This window comes from Nycticebus coucang, chromosome 8, assembly GCF_027406575.1.
Source record: "Nycticebus coucang isolate mNycCou1 chromosome 8, mNycCou1.pri, whole genome shotgun sequence".
Taxonomy (NCBI): domain Eukaryota; kingdom Metazoa; phylum Chordata; class Mammalia; order Primates; family Lorisidae; genus Nycticebus; species Nycticebus coucang.
Window position 1 is genome coordinate 91,443,873 of NC_069787.1, and position 22,234 is coordinate 91,466,106.

At 44.5% G+C, this 22,234-nt stretch overlaps 1 protein-coding gene across 1 annotated transcript in view; it reads right to left on the reverse strand.

Moving 5' to 3' along the window:
- Positions 1–1,457: 1,457 nt before the first annotated feature.
- LTF (lactotransferrin) overlaps positions 1,458–22,234 on the reverse strand; it is a 37,126-nt gene continuing 16,349 nt past the window's right edge. The window contains exons 7-17 of the mRNA XM_053600250.1: positions 18,937–19,115; positions 18,301–18,475; positions 17,295–17,449; positions 16,116–16,206; positions 15,342–15,389; positions 13,851–14,006; positions 12,015–12,156; positions 7,794–7,861; positions 4,096–4,280; positions 2,681–2,870; positions 1,458–1,668 (exon numbers count right to left, since the gene is read on the reverse strand). Coding sequence (XP_053456225.1) covers positions 1,634–1,668; positions 2,681–2,870; positions 4,096–4,280; positions 7,794–7,861; positions 12,015–12,156; positions 13,851–14,006; positions 15,342–15,389; positions 16,116–16,206; positions 17,295–17,449; positions 18,301–18,475; positions 18,937–19,115 — 1,424 coding nt within the window. The 3' untranslated portion in view covers positions 1,458–1,633. The remainder of the gene's footprint in view (positions 1,669–2,680; positions 2,871–4,095; positions 4,281–7,793; positions 7,862–12,014; positions 12,157–13,850; positions 14,007–15,341; positions 15,390–16,115; positions 16,207–17,294; positions 17,450–18,300; positions 18,476–18,936; positions 19,116–22,234) is intronic.

A 22,234-nucleotide genomic window follows, 5' to 3' on the forward strand; every position in this document is an offset into this window, starting at 1 on the left:
TAAATCATAGCTGTGTACATTGATATGATCATGGGGCATCATTCACTAGCTTCACACACCATTTACCAAGTTTCACATATACCCTTGTAAGATGCACCGCTGGTGTAATCCCACCAATCCCCTTCCCTCTACCCACCTCCCCCCTCCCTCCCCTCCCTTTCCCCCTTCCCCCTATTCTTAGGTTGTAACTGGGTTATAGCTTTCATAAACCTAAATTAGCTTCATAGTAGGGCTGAGTACATTGGGTATTTTTCTTCCATTCTTGAAATACTTTACTAAGAAGAATATGTTCCAGCTCTATCCATGTGAACATGAAAGAGATAAAGTCTCCATCTTTCTTTAAGGCTGCATAATATTCCATGGTGTACATGTACCACAATTTAACCCTCCCTTTAAAAGCTGTGTATTTCTGCTTATGATGATTGACAGTGGCACGTTGGGATGGGAGTCTGCCATTCTCCTCAGTTGTTGGCAAATTAATAAACTTCTCTTTCCTTTTCCTCAACCACTTGTCCTCGTTCTTCTGATGCAGCCCTAGGGACAAATGCCAAGCTTTCAGTGACAGAATTTGGCATCACTCGGTGGGCCCATCAGTGTCCCAGTGGAAAGGGACATCACGACTGCTAATAGGAAGCAGTAGAGAGCAGCCCTGGGCCAGGCCATGGGCATGACCATCACCTTTTCAGGTAAGAGAGTGAGGACTGCCCCCAGCAGCTGCCAGAGCCTGATTAGCTCTGGGAACACCCATCTTTCTCTTCTCTGATTTGGTTGCAGATCCAACCAATATGAAATTTGTTGAGGAGAAGGAAACAGACCTGGGTAGTGTCTAGACAGCCTTGGCCAGTTGTTTAAGTTCCCCAGCATGCATACCGAGATCCTGATCCCACCCATTTGGGGGGTTTTTAGATCTTCCTGTTGGATTTGTTTGGAGGGGCCATTTGGGATGGAAGTCATGAAGTTCAGTGGAACTAGGGAAACTGGTTTAGATTTGGAGCTCATTTGTGGTTCCCAGGGAGCCTGGGAGGAATTGGGAGATGTTGGTACTCATTTGAAGAGAACTGATTCTTGTTTTGTCCCCTTTGGATTAGGAGATGTTGGTTCTCACTTGAAAGAATCTAGTTCTCATTCTGAGGTTTCCAAGGTAAGACCTTGGCATTTTGTGTTTGGGATGGCCCTGCCTGAGAAACAGACACACGCACACCTTCCCAGGCACATACACACACACATACTGAGACACTATGTGAATAACCAACCAGATCCCTTTGGAAAAACAGCTCAGCTCCTTGGACTGGCCTGGCCTTCCATCCCAGAGCACTGGGCACCTGAGCCTGCAGGATAGAGGAGGAGCTGGGCCTGGAAGACTTGGAAGGAAAGGCCCAATGTGCAGGCACTTGTTCAGACACGAGATTTCAGAGTAAAATTCTAGAGAAGAAGGACGCTTTTTGAGAAGAAAGTAAAAAATTTTTCTAATTTTATTTCTTGCTAAGATGAAAGCAAAGAATAGTGCATGGATGGATTGGCAAACACTGCCCTGGTACAAGAGGGTGAGGCCCCAGCACAGGGGACAAGGCTGAAAATACGAAGCAGGAAGGGTTGGAGGCTCCCTGGGGAGGCCAGGCCATCTTCTTGAGTTTTACTTCCTGAGGAAAGCGCAGGCTTCCAGGAGGGCTGTGGGACACAAGATAGCAGGAAACTCAGAAATGGATTTCTTTTCTTTAAATCAATAAATCAATTTTTAAAATCAATCAGTCAAGGAGGATGCTGAGACAGAGTTTTCTCTGCCACACTCATGTTTTCACCGCTCCCCTACTCAGAGAAGTCTGGGTGCTCAAGGGAGCACAAGTCTGGCCCTCACAGCCAGGGTATTTCTCTGTTCTGGTCTGTAGGACACAATCACCCCACCCCATTTGCCTCTAACTGCTTCAAGGTCACACTCTCAAGTTCACAAGACATTGATTGTCCTCTAACTTCTTCTGGAATGTGAACAACAAGGGATGTCAGCTTCGAGCAAATGTTTGCAGAAGCGTTCCTCTACTCATTCACAAATACTTGCTGAACACGTGCTTTGTGTGAGTCACTGCGCTGAGTTCTGGGGACACAGCTGGACAGAAGGCCCTGCCCTCAAGAGGTATGTGGTCTGTGCAGTCCCGAGCCGGCTGCTCACAAGAATGGTCCTATAGCTGGATTTCTTAAAGTGTGGTCTTTACCTGTATCACAGTGACCTGATTTGTGAGTCAATATAGACAAGGGTTTCTCAGCCTTAGCACTAGTTTCATTTGTAGCCTGATAATAGTTCTTTGTTGGGTTTGTCTTGATTTTTCGAGAATTCATATTCTGTATGGTTGGTATCTATGGTAACAGTCTAGAAACCAGAGTTTGTCATTTCTCGATTCACATGTATATAGACACATTTCATTTTACTGAATAAAATGGATTATCAGTTTCCAAAAACTTCATGACAGTCACAATCTGCATTATAAAAATTTAGTATTTTACATACTGTTTTATTTTATTCTCTAATTCTTTCACACTGTCAATGAGATTATAATTTCATAAAGTAGGAGACGTTATACTGCCTTAGCATTTTAACACCCATCTTCATTCCTACAGTGCTATTTGGCCCTTAAGCCGTGGCCTTCACACCTGGTGGGTTCAGTGATGCTACCAAGGGTCTACTTACGGGAAGTTGAACATCGTCTCAAATTAGCAATGGCTGTGACATACTGTAGTCCCAGATATTCTTCATATGTTGTTTTGCCATGGAGTTTGGCCAGACACTCAGTGTTGTCATTAAACAGAAGGTTTTTAGTCTCAGACTGGAATAAGCAAAATTGGCCCGGGCAGTCAGATCCATTTCTTCCAAACCTAGCCTGAGGCAAAAGGGAAGACAGTAAGTGGGTAGTCAAGAAAAAGAGGAGGGCTTAAGAATTAGGGGAAGCCAGGGGTATTTCTTCCATCCAGGACCAGCTTGGGAAAACCCAGGTGGGGCAAAAGGAGCTGAGTTCTGGAGTTGTTCCACCTCGTTCCTGGTGGCAGTCCAAATGTGGGCAGTGCCCAGGCCCCCCACCACTTCTCAGGTCATCTCCTGCCATATTTCCTTCCTTCGCCATCTGTGACCTTTTCTCACAGAGCTTCTTACGGGTAATGAAGAGATAGCCGAGGATTTTTGAGATCTAGCCCCAAAGATGATCACCTAGAACAGTGTTTCTCAACCTTCCTAATGCTGCAAACCTTTAATACAGTTAAAAGGAGTCATGACCCACAGGTTGAGAACCACTGACCTAGAACATTCTTAAAAGCAGCTCTCCTAGAAAGGCAGTCTGCATGGGAAAATCCAGTCTCTGCCAGTAGCCAGGCCAGTGCCAAGGCAGCTCCCTTTGCCTCCTTCAGCCACAATTCCTCCTCCACACCCAGGGCTCCCACCTGGGAGGGAGACAGCCAAACACCCAGTGATGGCAGGTCTCCCTCCCGCACAGCAAGTGTGCGTAGTGAGGTCTCCATAAAGGCAGTTACTGTGGCCATTACTATTCCGGGGCTGTCATCTTCAACAGCACGCTCAGGGACATGATGTAGTATAAAAACACAAGTTCTAATAGAGAATCCCAAATCTTAAGGAAATTTTAGGATTTCCTTCAAATCACATTCATATAGCCCTAAATCTATAGAGCAAGTTGTTCTGAGTTTGCATTCTCAGAGGCCTTGCCTAGAGCAGTGTCAGCTCAGGTTGAGGAAGCCTCACCATACTCTTTCCTGAGTGCAGGAGGGAGGCTCAGTCACCTCCCTAATTTGCCGGAAGAACAATGGAGGGACCCAGACAGTAACCATCTCTGAACCAAGCAGTGAGTTGCAACAAGCCCTGGAGCACAGACTCAGGAAAGAAATTAAGTGCCAGAAAGCCTAGAGTCAAAAGCCTCTGTTGTTCTTGTTGAGACTCTGGGCAGCTCCACAGCATGAAGCAAACCCCGTCACATTTGGCTTCACACAGAGGGACTAGGAAGAAAGGCCTCAGTGGGCTGGTTCACCTTGCTCTGTGACCTCCCCACCTAACAGGAGTCCACACTGATAAGAAAGAGCCGGAGGCCCTGGCAGTCCTACCTGCTGTGTGAACAGCACTTGTTGAAGATGTTCTACCTTATCTACCCGAGATACCACAGCATGATTTGGGGCCATGGCCAGGTGGCAGCCCTTAGCCTCAGACACAGGCTTCCGGGTGCCATCGAGGCAGAGCAGGCTAAAGTCCTCAAGCCTCAAGTTCTTAGCCCATTCTTCAGTGTTCTTTCCTGGGAAGAGAGAGAAAGTGGTGTCAGCCTCACAGTCCTACTTAGCCAAGGAGTCTTTCCCCGTGGATGTGGCCATCCCACTGGCCTCTCAACTGAACACACTGGGGTTGTGGCGATGTGAGGGAGAGAAAATGAAGCTTTGTTCTGCACGGGGCATATAGACTTCATGTATACACAACATTAGTGCTAAGAACCAGAATCTACAAATAACTCAAGCAAATCAGCAAGGGAAAAACAAACAGCCCCAATAAAAAGTGGGCAAAAGACATGCACAGAAGCTGTTCAAAAGATGTCATCAAGAGATGACAGACAGATGGCCAATAAACATGTGAAGAAATGCTCAATTCACTAATCATCAGGGAACTGCAAATTAAAACCACAGTGAGACATTACATTATCCTTGTTAGAATGGCTTTCATCAAAAAGTCCAAAAACAATAGTGTGCTGTGGCACACTAGCCTGATGTGAGAGGATCTTAGGTGTGCTGCGAAAATTTTTAAGATAATTGATTAAATTATTTTCAAAAGAAGTTTAAAGAACAGTAATTACATTCTTTTTTTCTACTCTCTTTATTGATCAAAATAATTTAAGTGTGCTGTGGAAGTTTAATTATAGATAGGTTCAAGTGTGCTGTGAGATTAAAAAAAAAAAGGTTGAAAAACACTGTAATAGATGCTGGCATGGATGCAGGGAGAGAGGAATGCTTATACCTGTTGGTGGGACTGCAAATTAGTACAACCTTTATGGAAAACAGTATGGAGATTCTTCAAAGAATGAAACATAGACCTACCACTCGATCCAACAATCCTGCTCCTAGGTATCTACCCTAAGGAAAGAAGTCATTTTATCAAAAAGACACTTGCCCTGGAACGTTTATTGCAGCACAATTCGCAATTGCAAAGATGTAGAATCAACCCAAGTGTTCATCAGTTCATGAGCGGATTAACAAAATATGATATATGTACATGGTGAAGTATTATCCCACCATAAAAAGGATGAATTGATGAAGGCCTTTTGCAACAATTTGGATGGAACTGGAGACCATTATCCAAAGTGAAGCATCTAAAGAATGAAAAACAAATACCACATGTCCTCGCTATTAAATTGGAACTAACTGGTGAGCATACATGTGCGCAGAGGGATATAAAACTCAGTGACAATCCAACAGGGAAGGGGGGAGGGAAGAGAGGAGTGAAAAGCTACCCAACAGGTACAATGAGCACTATGTGGGTGATGGGCACACTTACAGCTGTGACTCAAGCATTACAAAAGCAATCCATGTAACCAAAAACACTTGTACCCCTAAATATTTTGAAATAAAATAAAATATTAGTGCTGTGTCCATACAATGAAATACGTACATATTACTCAGCAACAAAAGGGGGTGAATGGGTGGTATATAATGCAACATGGATGAACCTCGTAAACAGGGTGCTAAGTAAAAGAAGCCGGTAACAAAAGACTGCACATCGTATGACTTCCTGTGTGCGAAATGTCCAGAATAGGGAAATCTACAGAGCCAGAAAGTGAACTGATGGTTGCCAGCACTGAAGGGGGCAGCAGGAAAGGGGAGAGTGACTGCTGATAGGCGAGGAGCTTTCTTTACAGGGGACCTGAGCCTTCTGGAGTTGGATTGTGATTGTACAATCTGTGAATGTGCTCAAACCAAGGAGTTGTACACTTTGAATGGTGAGTTTTGTAGGAAGTGAATTCTATCTTAATACAACTGTTAAGAGTTCCCTTTTAATATTTTAGAAAAAAAATTCCTCTACCTATGCCATATTTCCCAGTGAGTTCCAGAAAAAGAATAGTTTATATTCTTGGTTTATATTCAAGAAGGAATTGTTTTCACTTTCCTTTCATATTCAAATGCTCTTAGTGCAACCGGAGAAAAGACAGGAACCCATACAGGGTTTATCAACTATGTTTAATTCATTCCAATAAAATAAAGTTGCAAAGTATCAGAGAACCTTAAAATTAAATTTGACATCGATCAGATCCCTGGAGATATTTGGTTGGAAGGGTTCATAGATGCTAAATCTAACTGTACGTTTCTGTGTGTGTACAAATGCAGGTTCATTGTTCAGGCTTCTGCTTGGCTTTCTGCTCTTGCCCCATAAGAAAACACTTTGTTCTTTCTCTTAGATTCTTCTATTTGATATTGAAATAATTTTAGACTGGCGGGTCTGACTTTAATCCCTGTCCCCAGAGCCACAAGGAAGGGCGGGAAGAGAAGGGAGAGGTGGCTGTGACTGCAGAGATCACTGAAGGAGAGGTGGAGAGCAGAGACAGTTCTTTTTTTATTCTTTTCTTTTTTTTTTTTTTTTGTAAGACAGAGTTTCACTTTATCACCCTCTGTAGAGTGCTGTAGTGTCACAGCTCATAGCAACCTCCAACTCCTGGGCATAAGTGATTCTCTTGCCTCAGCCTCCTGAGTAGCTGGGACTAAAGGCACCTGCTGCAATGCCCAGCTTTTTTGTTGTTGTTGTTGTTGCAGTTTAGCCAGGGTCAGGTTCAAACCCGCCACCCTCGGTATATGGGGCCGGCACCCTACCCACTGAACCACAGGCGCCGCCCCAGAGGCCGTTCTTTCTAGGGAACAAAACTGCCGGTCATCTGCCTAGGCTGAGGGATGGGTGGGGCTAGGTGGAACCTACAGGGAATGATTGAGTTTGGAAAGTAGCAAATGATGAAGAGCTTTGAATTTGATCATTATTTTTCTCACCAGAGATCAGAAGAGAGAGTGATTGCTCAGACATTGGCTCATAGATTATCTTCCGTTAACTGCAACTGCCTGTGATTTTGTCCCCACCAACTCCCAAGAAGTTTTCTTTTTTTTTTGAGACAGAGTCTCACTTTGTCACCCTCAATAGAGTGCTGTGGTGTCATAGCTACAGCAATCTCAAACTCTTGGGCTCAAGCAATTCTCTTGCCTCAGCTTCCAAGCAACTGGGACTATAGGCACCTGCCACAATGCCTGGTTATATTTAGAGACAGGGTCCCACTCTTGTTCAAGCTGGTCTTAAACCCATAAGCTCAGGCAATCCACCCACCTTGGCCTCTCAGAGTGCTAGGATTACAGGCATGAGCCACCATACCTGGCCATCCCAAGTAGTTTTCAAACCAAGGACTCACATGGGGCTGAATAATGGTCTCTACTTCCTTTTTTAAAAAGGGAAACTTTATTTTCATATGTTCAGTTTCTTAGTATTATCCGCACGTTTCCCATAGGCATGTCTGATCTGGTGCAGGCAGATGATGTGTTTCTGCAATTTACTAGACAAAGCCAGGGAGACATTTGCTACTGATTATGGGGGGGGGGGGTGTTTCCAAATCAATGTGACACCTACAGCTGTTACCATATTGCCTACTTAGATAAAAAATGCTGGCATACTTTTAATCAAAAGTCTGGAAAATGTTATAATAACTTTCCAATTCCAAATCTGAATACTAAAATGTGTTGTGATGCCAAAGAGTCTGCTTTGAAGGAGAAAAGGAAACATCTTCACCTACCATCAGTGTTCTGCAAGATGGTGGTATCTTTCAAAAATGCAACATCTCCAGCATTCTCAGCCAGGCACCTAAAATGTTACAGAAAATAAGAATATCACTAGAGAAAAGAAACTATTAAGGTTTTCATAAATATTAGTAATATGCATTCCAAAATCTGAAACATGGAAGTAAATATGCAAAAGATAAAGACAAATATTTCCAGGAACTTACGGTTAAAAGGATACATTGAATACATATGCGGACCTTCCTTCCTTCTAAAGTGCCAAGAAGATGACATTACTGAGGTTTTTAAAAAACCAGAAACCTATGAAAGAGAGTGAGAAAATAATAGCAAAGTCTGGAAGTTAAAGAGCAAATAGATAAGCAGTAAATGACCTAAGAGAGCAAAGAAAGCTGTAACTTGAGTTGGAAATGAGAGAAGTTTGGAAGAAAGTAGGAGTGCACTACAGAACTCCAGAAAGGCTCAGCAATTAGAGGTAGCAGGCACTATGAAACGTGGCTGCGGACAGGAAGACTGGGGAAAGCCTATAGGCGATGCAGCATAGGTACCCTCATATCCCACGCAGCTGGGAGGTTTGTTCACTGAGGAGGCTGACTCTGAAGAACACTGTGGGCTGGAAAAATGAATTACAGCTGAGGGCGGAGATGCAAGACTAAAATCAGAGAGTAGAGTGAAAAACCTATATCCTGGAAAGTTAAATCACAGCCCCTTTTCCCCCATTTAGCTTCCAGAAGGCTGGATGTTTGAGTTATAGCCCTTAAGAAGCCCACAGCAGGATTTTTTCTCTCGGGAATCTGATCAACTCAAGAAAGGTACCTATAGAGTCCTATATGTGGATGCCCACAATGAACTGACAAACCAGCTGTCTCACAGTGAGGCTCAGTACTCAGTGGGCAGCTGACACAAGACAATGGTCAGCTTTTAAAGTTCTTTGAAGCTCTCTAAAGTTTACAGAGAAATCAGAGAAAATAGAAGAATTGAAATTATTGAAGAAATAATAAAAAAAAATTCACAGAATGGAATAACTTGAGTTTCCAGATGAAAGAGCCCAACAAGTGTCCAATCCAATGAAGTAAGAAGAGTCCTATAAAAAAAATTATTATAAAGTTTTAGAACACCGAAGGTAATTAATGGCTCAGAAAGTTTTCAAGAAGAAAGAAAGTCATATACACAGAATCAGGAATCAAAAATGGTACCAGATTTCTCAACAACTCTAGAAACTAGAAGACAATGGATGAATGCTTTTAAACTTTTGAATTTGTTATACAGATGTCCTATCATTTTGTCTTTCTATGTTACATTCTGGATAATTTTTTCCATATATATTTCACTTCCCTAATTCACTTTTTGGCTATGTCTAATCTGCTAAACTGGTCAGTTGCATGGTTAATTTCAATTGCTGTAGGTCTTTTTTTTTTTTCCTTTCTAAAATTTCTATTTATTCCTTTTTAAAAACATTGATTTGTTCTTTTCTGTTGGATTTTGCTTCTGTCAACCTTTTTCTCCTATGTGTTTGTTAATATTACTGTAATTACTTTTAACTGCATATAGCTCCTTGTCATTGAAAGCACAGTTTTGAGTTGTCTTTGAAGACTAATCTGAAGATACGGTCTTCTAGACCTGTTCATAGAGGTACCATTAACTCTAGGACCACTTTAAAAAATATTTATGAATTGAGACTTTCTGGATTATCCTAAGGGACACAAGTTTGAATTGTAAATCCATGCAAGAATTGGTCCATGGTTTCAATTTCCCAGGAATGGTGTGTTCTTTCTTGTTTTGCTCAACACAGAGGCAACTTAAAGCCCTGGGAGTTACTTTTGGGTCACTCTTGGGGTTAAATTTGTTAGATAAATTAGGTAAATGTCCTCAGGACAAAGTGGCTCCACTTAGCTCTCTGAATTGCTATTCTCCCTTAAATTGTAGTCTGATAATTCCTTATTATTTAGGGCTTTTCAGACATGTCTGTGTGAATACATGTTTATGTGAACTGATCCAGCATTTTCACTTGTTTTTCATGGGAAAGTTGATCTAAATAGCCTAAGGCTGCTAATTCCCAGACATAAAAATCCTGTCAAAATCCCTAAGAAAAATCTTTCCCACCTAGACTTAGTTATCCATCCAAATTATAAATTATTTCAAAGGTTCAGATGTGTACAGACATGTGAATTCTCAAAAAATAAAAACTCTCATTAACCCTTTCTCAAGAAGCTGCTGGAGGATGTGTTCTATCCCAACAAACCCAAGAAAGCTAAACATACAGGACCAGAAAACAGTCAACCTGACAAGAACCAAGATAAAGAGAAATCCCAGAATGATGGTCCACAGGACCCACAAGACCACAGAGGTACAGGTGGCCCGGAGGGCAACCAGCCCAGACTGGAGCAGGAGGATGGAGACTTGAGGAGCAACATTTCCAAGCCAGTGAAAACACTGGGTTCGGCAGGTGTGTATAAATGTTAGGAGATTTACACTACTGGAAGATGGTTTTGAAATTAATTGGTGTTTAAAAAAAAAAAAGCAAATAGAAAAAGAATACACCTATCTATGAACTCCAGAATAAACAAAAAAATTGTACAATAGGGAAAATCTAATTACCACGTTTAATATGAGAATAATGCTTACGAAGTCCTAGCAATGCAAGCACCATGACCTAACCTTACTGAGTGCTAAAAAGAATTGAAGCTTGTGATGGGGGTGGGAAGCAGAAGCACAGGGAACAGTGTGAGGGGCTAGATCTTTTTCTTCCATAGTAAAGAGTCAACAGAAAATAGCTGAAAGTTAAAAATTAGGAACCAGAAAAAAAGAAAAAAAACAGTATTGAGAGGCAGTAGTCAAAGAAAACAATAGAAACCCAAGCTGTAAGGATGTGAGTTAGAAACTCAGGAGTAAATAAGACTTTGGGTTTCAGCTTTCTATTATTTTACTATACATTTTCTTGAACAAAGGAAAAAGCATATTCTTCTACTATAAATAGGAATACCGAGATGTAGCTGTTTCCAGTGAAATAATGCCTTGCTGCAGGCCTGGGATAAAGGAGGACCACATGATTCCTTTGAATTCTTACCAGATGTGTCTATTGAATACTCAGTGGAATCACATCACAACTTTCCCATTTGCAAATCCTTAGTCGTTTAAAGATATTTTTGCACCTTCAAAAAAATTTTTTGATGTTTTTGGGGGTATTTTTGCAAGTCACTAAAGAGTATAGCAAAAGCTACTTTTAAGTCACTCCATCATAAATTCTGGAGCAAAGGCTACTGCATTTATATTAAAAAGTTCAAAGGCCATGAAGTTTAGCCACTGTCATTCTCAGATCCATGACGCCATCTAGTGATGAAATATACTCTTGGCAAAGGGAGGAAAAGGGACAGGGGGAAGATCCCCTTTGCGCTCGTCAAAGCCCTAAATCAGGCATTCTCAAACTTTTTAAACAGGGGGCCAATTCACTGTCCCTCAGACCGTTGGAGGGCCGGACTATAGTTAAAAAAAAAACATGAACAAATTCCTATGCACACTGCACATATCTTATTTTGAAGTAAAAAAACAAAACAGAAACAAATACAATCACACCGCCGCATGTGGCCCGCGGGCCACAGTTTGAGGACCCCTGCCCTAAATAGGCAGAGAAGCAACATCCAGAGGAGTGAAAGTGAAAAACGTGGGGTGCAGATACTTTTTGTGAATCACTAAATGGTTAGCATTTGTGTGTTCTGAAAGCTTGGTTTTGGACCATTTTTCACTTCACTAGTGGAGAATAGCATGGCTTTTCACTGTTGTGCTTTCTTTCTGCCATGTCTAAGGCCAAAGTGAAAGAGAAAACTGAAAATACAAGACATAGTGGGGGGTCTAAGTGAGGGGAGAGGGTGGGGACTGTAGGAAAAAGAATTCTTCCCTGTAAAACTGAATGGTAGAAAGCAGTTAGGATACCACATACTCTACCCTTTTGCTTTCAGAATATAGAGGCCCACTATGGTTGACCTGGTTCAAAGCCAGGAAGAGGAGCATGGCAGAGCAGAGGCTACACTCTGGGTCAACCTCTACTCTATGCAGGGTGGGTATGGTGGGGGAGTCCCCACTGGTGCTGCCCAATAGCAAGTTTGCAGGGTAATCCTGGCTCTGCTGCGCCGTGCCACATCTGACCCCTCAGAACTGCAGTGCTGGCATGCTGGAGGATGAGGGGAGAGCCCTGTCCTGATGGAGCTCAGTCACAGACTCACCTGAAGGCACCAGTGTAGCCATAGTATCTCTCATTGCTGTTGGGCACACACTTATCCTTCCCCTCGTCGTTGCCAATACACAGAGCACAGAGATTGGATCTAGGGTCAGAGCCAGGGGCGCAGCTTTGACTGAAGAATTCATCTGGGCAGAAGGAACATGGAAAGTCAGCTCCTCTGACCTGAATCAACATAAGTGCCCTTTACCTAACAGATGACACGGCTTGGTTTCAGTTCATTATATTACCCAGGACATACAGAACACACTATCAGGAAGTGACAGTTTACCATCAACACAGGACCCACTAGAAATCAGAAGAGCTTCAGACTGTAGGCATTGACAAAACCCAGCTGAGGCTGGGAACAAGAGCCTTGATGGCACAAAGGGTCCCATCATCACAGCCTTGAGCTGGTGACTCCGCTGGGGACCATTATGGCCACCAGCTGTAGAACCTGCTAGTCACTTATTTACTCCGACGTCTGACTTCCATTTTTCTCAGTAACAAATATTCTACTCTTTACCTGGGCACTTGGTGTAAAGACTAGACCCATCAGATGCCCTGGGGCTGGTGTAGCCATGTGGCCAGTTTGGCCAGTGAAATATGGCAGGAGTGTTGATGGCACCATCCTGGAAATACCCTTAAAAGACAGTTGGCACATGCCATTTGCCTATCTTTTCAATCCTGCTCTTCACGCAGCATGTGGAATGCAGAAGGAGGGACTGGACTTCCAGCTTTGACACAGGCCATGAAGTGGTCTTGAGCATGGAAGCCACAAATGGCAGAATAGTCCTGGTCCCTGACACCAAGCTGTCATCCTACTAGCTCTGGACAGCCCACCTCTGAACTTCACTTACATGATGGAGAAAGTAAATTTTGTCTTGTTTAAGCCTCTATAATTTCAGAGGTTTTTCTATTCCTTTAGATTGAATCTAATCTGAATTACCCATTGTGAGATTTAGCCCAAGAAAGAGGAAATAAAGGTGACAAGTAAGCCTTGCCTTTGCCCCATGGAGCAAGCGCCACCTGCTATTATCAGGCTTCTGCAGCCCCTGCTGCCGGAAAAGCCACACTTCGTGCCAACCTCAGGAAAGGCTGGGGGTTCCTGCTGCATCCTGGCAGCTGCACTGTGGCATGGAGGCTTTCAGGGGACGGCATGCACTGCCAGGGAGGGGCAGAGTCATACAATAGCTGGCCCAGCCGAGACCAAAATCCACTCCTAATGCTGCAGGGCCCTGATCTGGAGGATGTGCCTCACAAGAGGGGAGCCACAGAGAAAACATGCCACCCACCTCTGTGTCACCACAGCAGGCAGGGAGAGCAGAGCTCATGCTAACCAAGGTGAGGGTGGAGTGTGGTAGAAAGAGAAGACCCAAAAGCAGGTTGAGCCAGACCCTTGAGGTCTTGTTCAAGTTCTCTTGTGACATGGAATAAGCAATCAGTTCTGTTTAGTAACAGAAGCCACCTTTCATGAGGCAAGAAGGTGACTTTCCCCAGGCAGAGAGGCCCCAGCCTCTGAGGAATTTAGATCCATGAAGTAAAACAAAAACATTTGCACTTCTAGGAATCTGCATCCATTCTTAGGGCACAGCGAAACAGGCAGATATTCCAATCTTTTGTCTCGGAGTGGGGTGGATGAAACATAGAAAGTGTTGTGCAGGGAACCTCCCAGTGCACCCAAGACTGCAGGAGGCAGCCATGGGGAGTACTTGGTCAGGCCAAGACCTGCGGGCCACGATCAGCTGAAAATTTTCCTTCCCCTCCCTTCCCTAAGGTTCCACAGCACAATGTGCCTTGCTCTCCAGCATGGCCCACCCACCAAACCCTCAGGACTCCTTACCAAACTTGCAGGAGTCTGTCTGGTTGAAGAGCAAGCCTATGGGGATGTTCCAGCCTGCGGTCCTGTCCACTGCAGTGTGGCAGGACTTCTTGCCTTTCAGAGAGCTCCAGGTAATGTCAGCATTTGATCTCTTTACCGCTGCCACAGCGAGATATCCTTACACAACAGAGGACAGAAGAGAAAAATCTTAACCTCCAGGAGACCTGGCACAGGGATTCTAGTACAGCTATTGGCAACTTGGCCAAAATAGGTCAAGAAGCATCACCAAGCAACAATTCCCCCCAAGCAATTGGTCAATGTTAGGTAGAACAAAAGAGCATAAGCTGCTTGCCGATGTTGGGTGAAACTGAGCTGACACCTATGAAATAAAATAGTAAGAAAAGCTGATTCTTTAAGCGATTACAGGAGACTGTCCTCCACTAGCACACAATGTCTTTGAGTTACAAACCAGCAATTCACCTTTAGATGTGGGCTACATAAGCAACAGACACTGAATATGAGTGGCCCCCAAAGTACACAAAGCACCAGCTACAATATGCATCAGGCAAGGTTGACTGCCATGTGGATGCAGGGGAGTATGTCTCCAAGGACAGGCCTGCGCTGGGAGTGAGCCAGCCCTGCACTGTGAAAGGGTTACTGTGTGGCCTCCTGCTCCCCGGGGAGTCCACCTGACAAGCACTCAGTGAGGACAAGTGCTGAGTCTCTTCCGAACTGAATAAGCACTAGCTCTAGTGGGCAGGTGGTAGTGGTACACAGAGAACTGGATTTGACGCAAGAGACCCTAGTTCAAGGTCAGGATCTGCCACTGTATTATCTATGGCTGTGAGTAAGATCGTGGACACTTGGAGACTCTCTGGGCCACTATTTCCTCATCCATATAAGATGGGAAGCACCCATCCTTCAACATGACCAGGACACAGTAAGGAACCATGTGAATGTTCTCTAGCAAGCTTGAAGGTCAATATAAACATTAATTATAATTATTCCTCTATGAATTATTTCTGATGTTGCAATTATTTCTGTGAAGTGTTGTTTGTTTGTTTGTTTGTCAAGGGGGATTTATTGAGACAGAGTCTCACTCTGTTGCCCTAAGTAGCTCACAGCAACCTCAAACTCTTGGGCTCAAGCAATCCTGTTGCTTCAGCCTTCCAAGTAGCTCACAGCATCATCATAGCTCACAGCAACCTCAAACTCTTGGGCTCAAGCAATCCTATTGCTTCAGCCTCCCAAGTAGCTGGGACTACAGGCACCTGCCACAATGTCCAGCTAGTTTTTCCATTATAAGCAGAGATGGGCTCTCCCTCTTGCTCAGGCTGTTCTCAAACTCCTGAGCGCAAACAATTCACCCATATCAGCCTCCCAGAGTGACGGAATTTTAGGTGCAAGCCACCACACCCAGCCATTTCTGTGAGTTTTTAAAAGCTTCTGCCACCTCTTTACCCAGCAACAAGAAATTAGCCTTGTCCCTGAAAGTAACTGATACCAACTCACCTTCCACTGGTCTATCCACACAATCAAGGTCACTGCTTTTTTGGGATCCTGAAAGAATAAAGGCCAGCAAGACATCATTAAACACTCAGATGTACTGAGAAGAAACAAACTTTCAAATCTCCAATAATAGAGAATCAAATGCAAAGAGACGGTCCACCCAGATCCATGCAGAAAAACGTATATATGAGCTCACTAAAAGACACGGACATGGATGCCCAGTAGCAACACTATTCACAATAGCCACCAACTGGAATGACCCAAACACCCACCCATGGTCAAATGGCTAAATAATCATGGTAGACGCACATGATAGAACACCATTGAAGAGTCTGCAATTACACCCCTGGATGAATGAATATCACTAGTGTGAAGCTGAACAAGAGAAACCAGATATAAAAAGCACTTGCTGTATACCGTTTAACATAAAGTTCAAAAACAGGCAGAACTGATCTGTACCCTTAGAAGTCAGGAGAGCAGCTACCCTTGCCAGAGTGGCAGGAGGACACAGGGGACTTCTGGAACTTGTGTCTTCATCACCTCCATGAGTGCACAGGGTGTACAGTTTGTAAAGGACACTTTTCCGCATGTACATTATACTTTACTAAAGTTTTTTTTTTTTTAATTAAGAAGATGAAACCGATTCTCTCTCCCGACCCTCCCATTTGAATGTGTCCAGCCATCTTGATGTCCTTGCCATGATCCACTAAGTGGGGTTACTTCTCCTCACCCCCATAGCCAGAAGGAAAACCCAGGAAGCTCACTAACTCCACTTACTGTAGTTCTCTGCCAGGACAGGCACCAAACCACACTTGCCCGCGGTGTAGATGTATCCTCCATCCAAACTCATGGCATCAGCTTTTCCTTTCTGCAAAGACAGAGCAGATCTCCAGCACCACAGTGAGGCTACTTCCTGCTGTGCCTGACTTTACAGCTCTCTGGGAGAATGGCTTTAGGTCAGGCATCCCAGTGAAAGGGCAGAAGGACACAGATTATTTGAACTGAATGTGTGCACTATTAATTCTTGGCCAACCCTATTTGCCTTTTGTGCTATCAATTCAATTAGAAAGACCAGGCACAGGTTGTGCCAGCCCTGTGTCCTCTGAACAAAATCCTTTCTGTGGCCCGTGCACTCTTAGGACACTCTTGGTCATCACTAACTGATGAGTCAGACCGGAGCAGCTGGCCTCCTCTAATCTGAGCTCATTACTAACACACTCAAAGTGCTACCCAGAAGTCCAACAGATGGGCAGAAATCATTACACTGGCGCTCCATCCCAATGAATAAGCCCACAGGCCAACGCAGGAGCACAAATTCATCAGGACGAAGATTTCTATTGAATAACATACATGATAGGTCATTGACAACAGCAAACAGGAGGAGGAGGAATAGGGTCAAGACTAAACTCAGCCACATCCACCTAAAAAAGATCTCAAGAAATCATTTTTTCAAATGTTTTAAGAACAAGCGTTCATGTGAAAGAATCCCCTGGTTAGCTAAGAGGGTTTAAAAACTGACACAATGTTGGACGGTGTTGTGCATATCTACGGATGTACAGGAAAAACTTGGAATAGAAAACTTTTAAGTGCGCCTCTCCTGTGAGATTACAGTGGGTGTTTTTGGTTTGGGTTTGTTTTTTGTTTTGTTTTGTTTTGTTTTTACTTTGGTAGGTTTATTCATTTACTTTACAACTATCTTTCCATGTTTTCCAAATTACTTGCAATAATCTTGAGTTATTCTCATAATCTGAGGAGCACAAAAGCCGCCGTAAGATGTCTTTTCAACATTAAGCCGCACCGTTAACCCGGGGTGCGCCCGTGCACACGGTCCCCCGCATCCCTGCCTTCCCCGCGTCCGCAGTGGCCTTTCTGGCGCTGGACTTGGCTTCAGTAGATGCCCGTGACCTGAGTCTCCCAAGGAGCCCGTGCCCCGCGCCCTGTCCTGAGGGCCCTTACCAGGACCAGGGCGATGCAGTCGTCTGTGCTGGGCGCCGAGGCGCAGGTCACGCTGCCGCCGCTCGCGCTGCTCCACCGCCTGCACTTGCTGAGCTCCTGCTCGCCCACGGCGCACCACACCACCCGCGCGCGTCGGGCCTCCACCTCCGCCCTGCCTGCAGGAAGGGACAACGGCGGGTCTCCCGGACGCCCCGAGCCGGAGCCCGAGCCGGTTCCTCAGACCCACCCTCGTTCGTGTGTGGATGCCCCCGACTGTATCCTCTCCTTCTCTGCTCTTAGCTCCCCGGCTAAGAGTCTTCCTGCTGGCAGGGCGCGCTCGTCCCGCATTTCCCTTCCTTTGGAGACCGTCCCTGGCTTCCACTCATCCATCCGCCCTTACTGTAATGCTGTGCCTGTGGTCTCTGTCCCTTAAGACAAAAGCTCCACGACCGGGAGTCCAGTGGCCAACCCCAGGAGATGGCCTGGGGGACCTTGAGTCCAGCCCTAACCTCCCCCAAGGCCTTCAATCACTGCCATTAGCTACGATGCATCCTCCTGGTTCACCCATCTCCCACCCACCACCCGCCCTTACCCCTTCAGTAGGGAAAGAGTCACTGTGGTGGCCCCAGCTGAGTCCAGGGCCCAGGGAGGTATTTCACCAGGCCTCTGGATTCATCCCTGAGGGCACCCCTGGCTTTCTGGGTTTGGGTTCTATTTCTCACTTAATAGGAAGGAGGCAAGTTGATTGTTCTATCGGGGACCAGGAGCCTGATGTACACAGCGTCATAGGGAGGCATTGATCAGGTGACCAGGACATTCTTTTGGAGACATCTCTCACAATTGCCCTCACCTGGTAGAGATAACACTCACACCTGCATCAATGTGCCTTAATGAAAAACTCCACAGGGGCCAAGAACTGAAGCGACCACTACAGACCAGGGGGCCACACTACCCTGAAGTAGAAGGCTTCCCTCATACTCCCCACCTACACCAGGCAGCCTGCAGACTCTGCCTGGCACTCACTCACTTTCTTTCAGGCTCTGGATGGCAGTGAGGTACTCGAAACCAAGGTACAGCTCAGCATCTACTTCTGAGGGGATCCTTGAAAACCTGAGGGTAGAGTCCTTGAACAGCAGATCCTTCTGGTTATCAGGGGAGCTGAAGAGCTGGAACCCTGAGGACTTGTTCTTTCCAAACTTTTCCTAATTTAGAAAAAAAGAGAATTAATGGTATTGGTGGTAAATAGGTAGGAAATAAAAATTCAATGTTAAAAAAAGAATATCTAGAACTTTGGAATGATTCTGAAAGCAGGAACTTTGATTGACATTTCCAACAGAGGGACTTGTGCCATCACTGAGAAACAAGCTCAGTTATAGCTCATGCTTTGGCAAGTTGCTGGGGTCCAGGCATCTTTGGGTCCTGAGAATATTGCATCTTCTGCCCCCTGCAGCTGCTCCAGCCATTTGGTACTGTCCTTCGGCAATGCTAGAGGGGTTTCCTTGCCTCTGCTATCCAGAGTACAGTTTGGACAAGCAGCCCAATGCATTAGTGAGTGCTCCTGCAGCAAGGCTACAGAGGACTTCCAGAGGAAGAAGTTATGAAAGGAAGCAGACTTGGCCTCACCCCCAATCCAAGCAGATGGGAGGACTGTAGGTGAGGATACCTGTGCCTGGCTGAGAAGTTCCCAGATAGACTCCTCCTTGCCGTCCACACTTCGTGCCACAACAGCATGAGAAGGGACCCGAGCCATGTTGCACTCCTGGAACTTGTCCACTGGCTTCCGGGTATTGTCTGGGCAGAGCAGCTCATACTGGGCTCTTTCGGCCTTATCTGGCAGTTCCTCTAAGGGAAGGCAAGGTGGAAGGGAGCCCAGATGTGCCAACTCCAGGCAGTAACCCTGAGTCCTAATTCTCCTTCTCCCCATAGATTTTGAGCTGGGAGAGACATCTTACACCATTGACAAAACTAAGGGTTAAAAGGCAATTGATTGCTCCAGAACACTCAGACAGGTAAAATTGGTCCCCCAAAAGCCTGGGGGAGCAGAGGAGTATGATCCTCTGACAAAATCACAAGGGCCACCCTGGGATTCTGATGCAGCTGCTGCTTGGCAGGCCAAAGAGGCTGAACCTGACCCTATATGTTTCCATGGCAACCACAGAAGAGAGTCATTTTGTAGAAACAAACCCAGAGCCTCTGAAGGGTGCTACCTTACCAACATCTCTAGAAAGAATAAAAGTAACAAAAAATGTCAAGGCAAGAAATACAGTTGAGTCACTTTCCACCACTGGATGTATCAAAAAAGGGAAAAGAATGTTTTCTGAGTAAGTTGAGCCAAATTTGGAATCGTTTCTTTGTATCATATATAAATTGCTTCAGAATATGTAAAGTGACAGAAACCTGCCCAAGTCACTTTATGAGATTAATACTACCTTGATATCAAAATCAGAGAAAGAACTACAAGAGGGAAGAATTAAGGGCCCATTTTACTTAAAAGCAAAACTTAAAAAATAGCTTATTAACTAACTTGATCTAACAGATTATTTAAAAAACTAAGATCAGGATTAAAGCTTATCAGTTTATTCCATTTTCAAAAGAATGGTTGAATGTCAAAAAAGTTAAATTAATCCACCATATTAGTAGATTAAAGGAGGAAAATCAAGAGATCATGTTAACCTTAATAGGTACAAAAAATCATTGATGTCCTCAATGTCTATTTGTGATTTTTTTTTCTTTCTATAAAATAGTAATATAGAGAGGCTGGTAATGTTAGGGAAACTGGTAAATGCCATTAAGCAAAATATCTACAGAGAAATCACACTAAAAGATGAAAACTTAGACATTCGCTGCACATTTAGAAGCAAGGCAAAGATGCCCACTGTCACACTGCCAACACAAACTAGATATCTGGATCACACAATTTACAAAAGAAATAAGACATATAAACACTGGAAGGAAGCAGACAAACTCTCATTTAAATTATCTATATACAGAAAAGCCAACAAAACCAACAGAAATTACTAAAACTAACAAGAGAGTTCAGAAGGGTAATAAGTCAGAAGTCAAACTACAAAAATCAAGTGTTAACCTCATTAGCAATAATCAAACAGAAAACAATATACGTGCATACAGTATGTTACAATAACCACTAAAACCATTAAATAGCTGTTCATTAGCCTCACACAAAAATGCATAACACCCATAAAGAAAAAAAGTTAACTTCTATCAAAGCCAATAAAAAGTGGCATGATCAGGGCGGTGCCTGTGGCTCAGTGAGTAGGGCGCCAGCCCCATATGTCAAGGGTGGCGAGTTCAAACTCAGCCCCGGCCAAACTGCAACAAAAAAATAGCTGGGCATTGTGGCGGGCGCCTGTAGGCCCCAGCTGCTTGGGAGGCTGAGGCAAGAGAATTGCATAAGCCCAAGAGTTAGAGGTTGCTGTGAGCCATGTGATGCCACGGCACTCTACCCGAGAGTGGTACAGTGAGACTCTGTCTCTACAAAAAAAAAAAAAAAGTGGCATGATCAAATAGGGAGATTTAGTACCATCATGAATCAGACAACTCGATGTTATAAATTTGTGAATTTGTGCATCAATTTAAATTCAATACAATTGCAATCAAAATTATAGTACAATTTTTTTTAGAAATTCAAAAGGTAATTCTAAACTTTTATCTAAGAATATTTGAAAATAGCAAAATGAGACTCTTTATGGGTCTTATGCATTTTATTTAAGAAAGTTGGGGTCCCTCCTTCCTTCTCTCTCTCCCTCCTTCTTTCTCTTTCTATAGTTTATCGTAAGACCCACTTTTATTACCCACTGTAATAAAAGCAGAAAAATATAAATACACCAATAAAACAAAACAGTTCAAAAACCGATCCACTTGGACATACACAAACTTGGTGTAGAATTGGCTTCTTGTATTAATAGAAAAAGAGATGGTATTTTTTGCAGTTGTCTTTGTAGGGAAAACTGTCTCACTATAAAGAGGATAAAATGGGGGCAGAGACAAGATGGCTGTCTGAAGCCAGCTTTCCACAGAGGCTCCCATCCAGAAGGAGAGTTAAAGGACAGAAATTTAGCAAGTAACCTACTGGATTAGAGCTGCACCAAGAGAGAAGGTTGAAGAACGCACATCAACCCCACTGAGGTGAGCTACAACCCCAAGGATACAAACAGAAGGTACAAAATCCATCACCAAGCAGACACGAGTCCCCTCCCCCATGAGAATGGCTCGGAGTGCCCCACAAACAAATGAGCAGAGTTCAAAGTTCCTCCCACTACACTCCACGGGAGAGACCCTCCAAAAACTGGACCTACCTCCCATACTAGGGTGCCACGACATTATCCTGCCAGGCATAAAACTGTATATATTCTCAACCTGCAATTCTGAGCTCCCAGCACTCCCCTCCACTCTCACTCTGAAGTCTGGAGGCCTGTCACCTAGGAGTCCAGATTCTTGGGTGATTTCTTGAGGAGTATGGATAGGGCCTAAACTACAGCTGGTCAGTGTTGATTCTGTGGCATGGGAGTGAGGAGAAGAGTGGCGGTGCCCTGAGGCGCAGAGCAGCATCCATCTTTTGGCAACAATAGGGCTCATGCCCGGATATTCCAAAGCCACATAACCTGTCTCCCTGGGCAACCAGAGGAGGCCGGGCATCTACTCAGGTGGCAACCACCACGGAACAGATCTGGGATGGAAACGCAGGCCCCATGAGTAAAGGGTTTGCCTGAGGCAGTACCGACCTGGGTGGAGTACAAGGACTAGAAATGCACTCGCAGACCCGGGAAGTTCCCAGGGCGGGGCTGACCTAGAGGACTGCTTTACTGAGCCTAAGATGCACCCGGCCCTCAGGAGATTGTCAGCCTATAGACAAAGGAAGACAAGAGGCTAGAACTGACAGGTAACCGAATACAAACGTGCAGGAGCAAAGACAGGGCCTGAGGCGCAGGCTCTGGGAACTC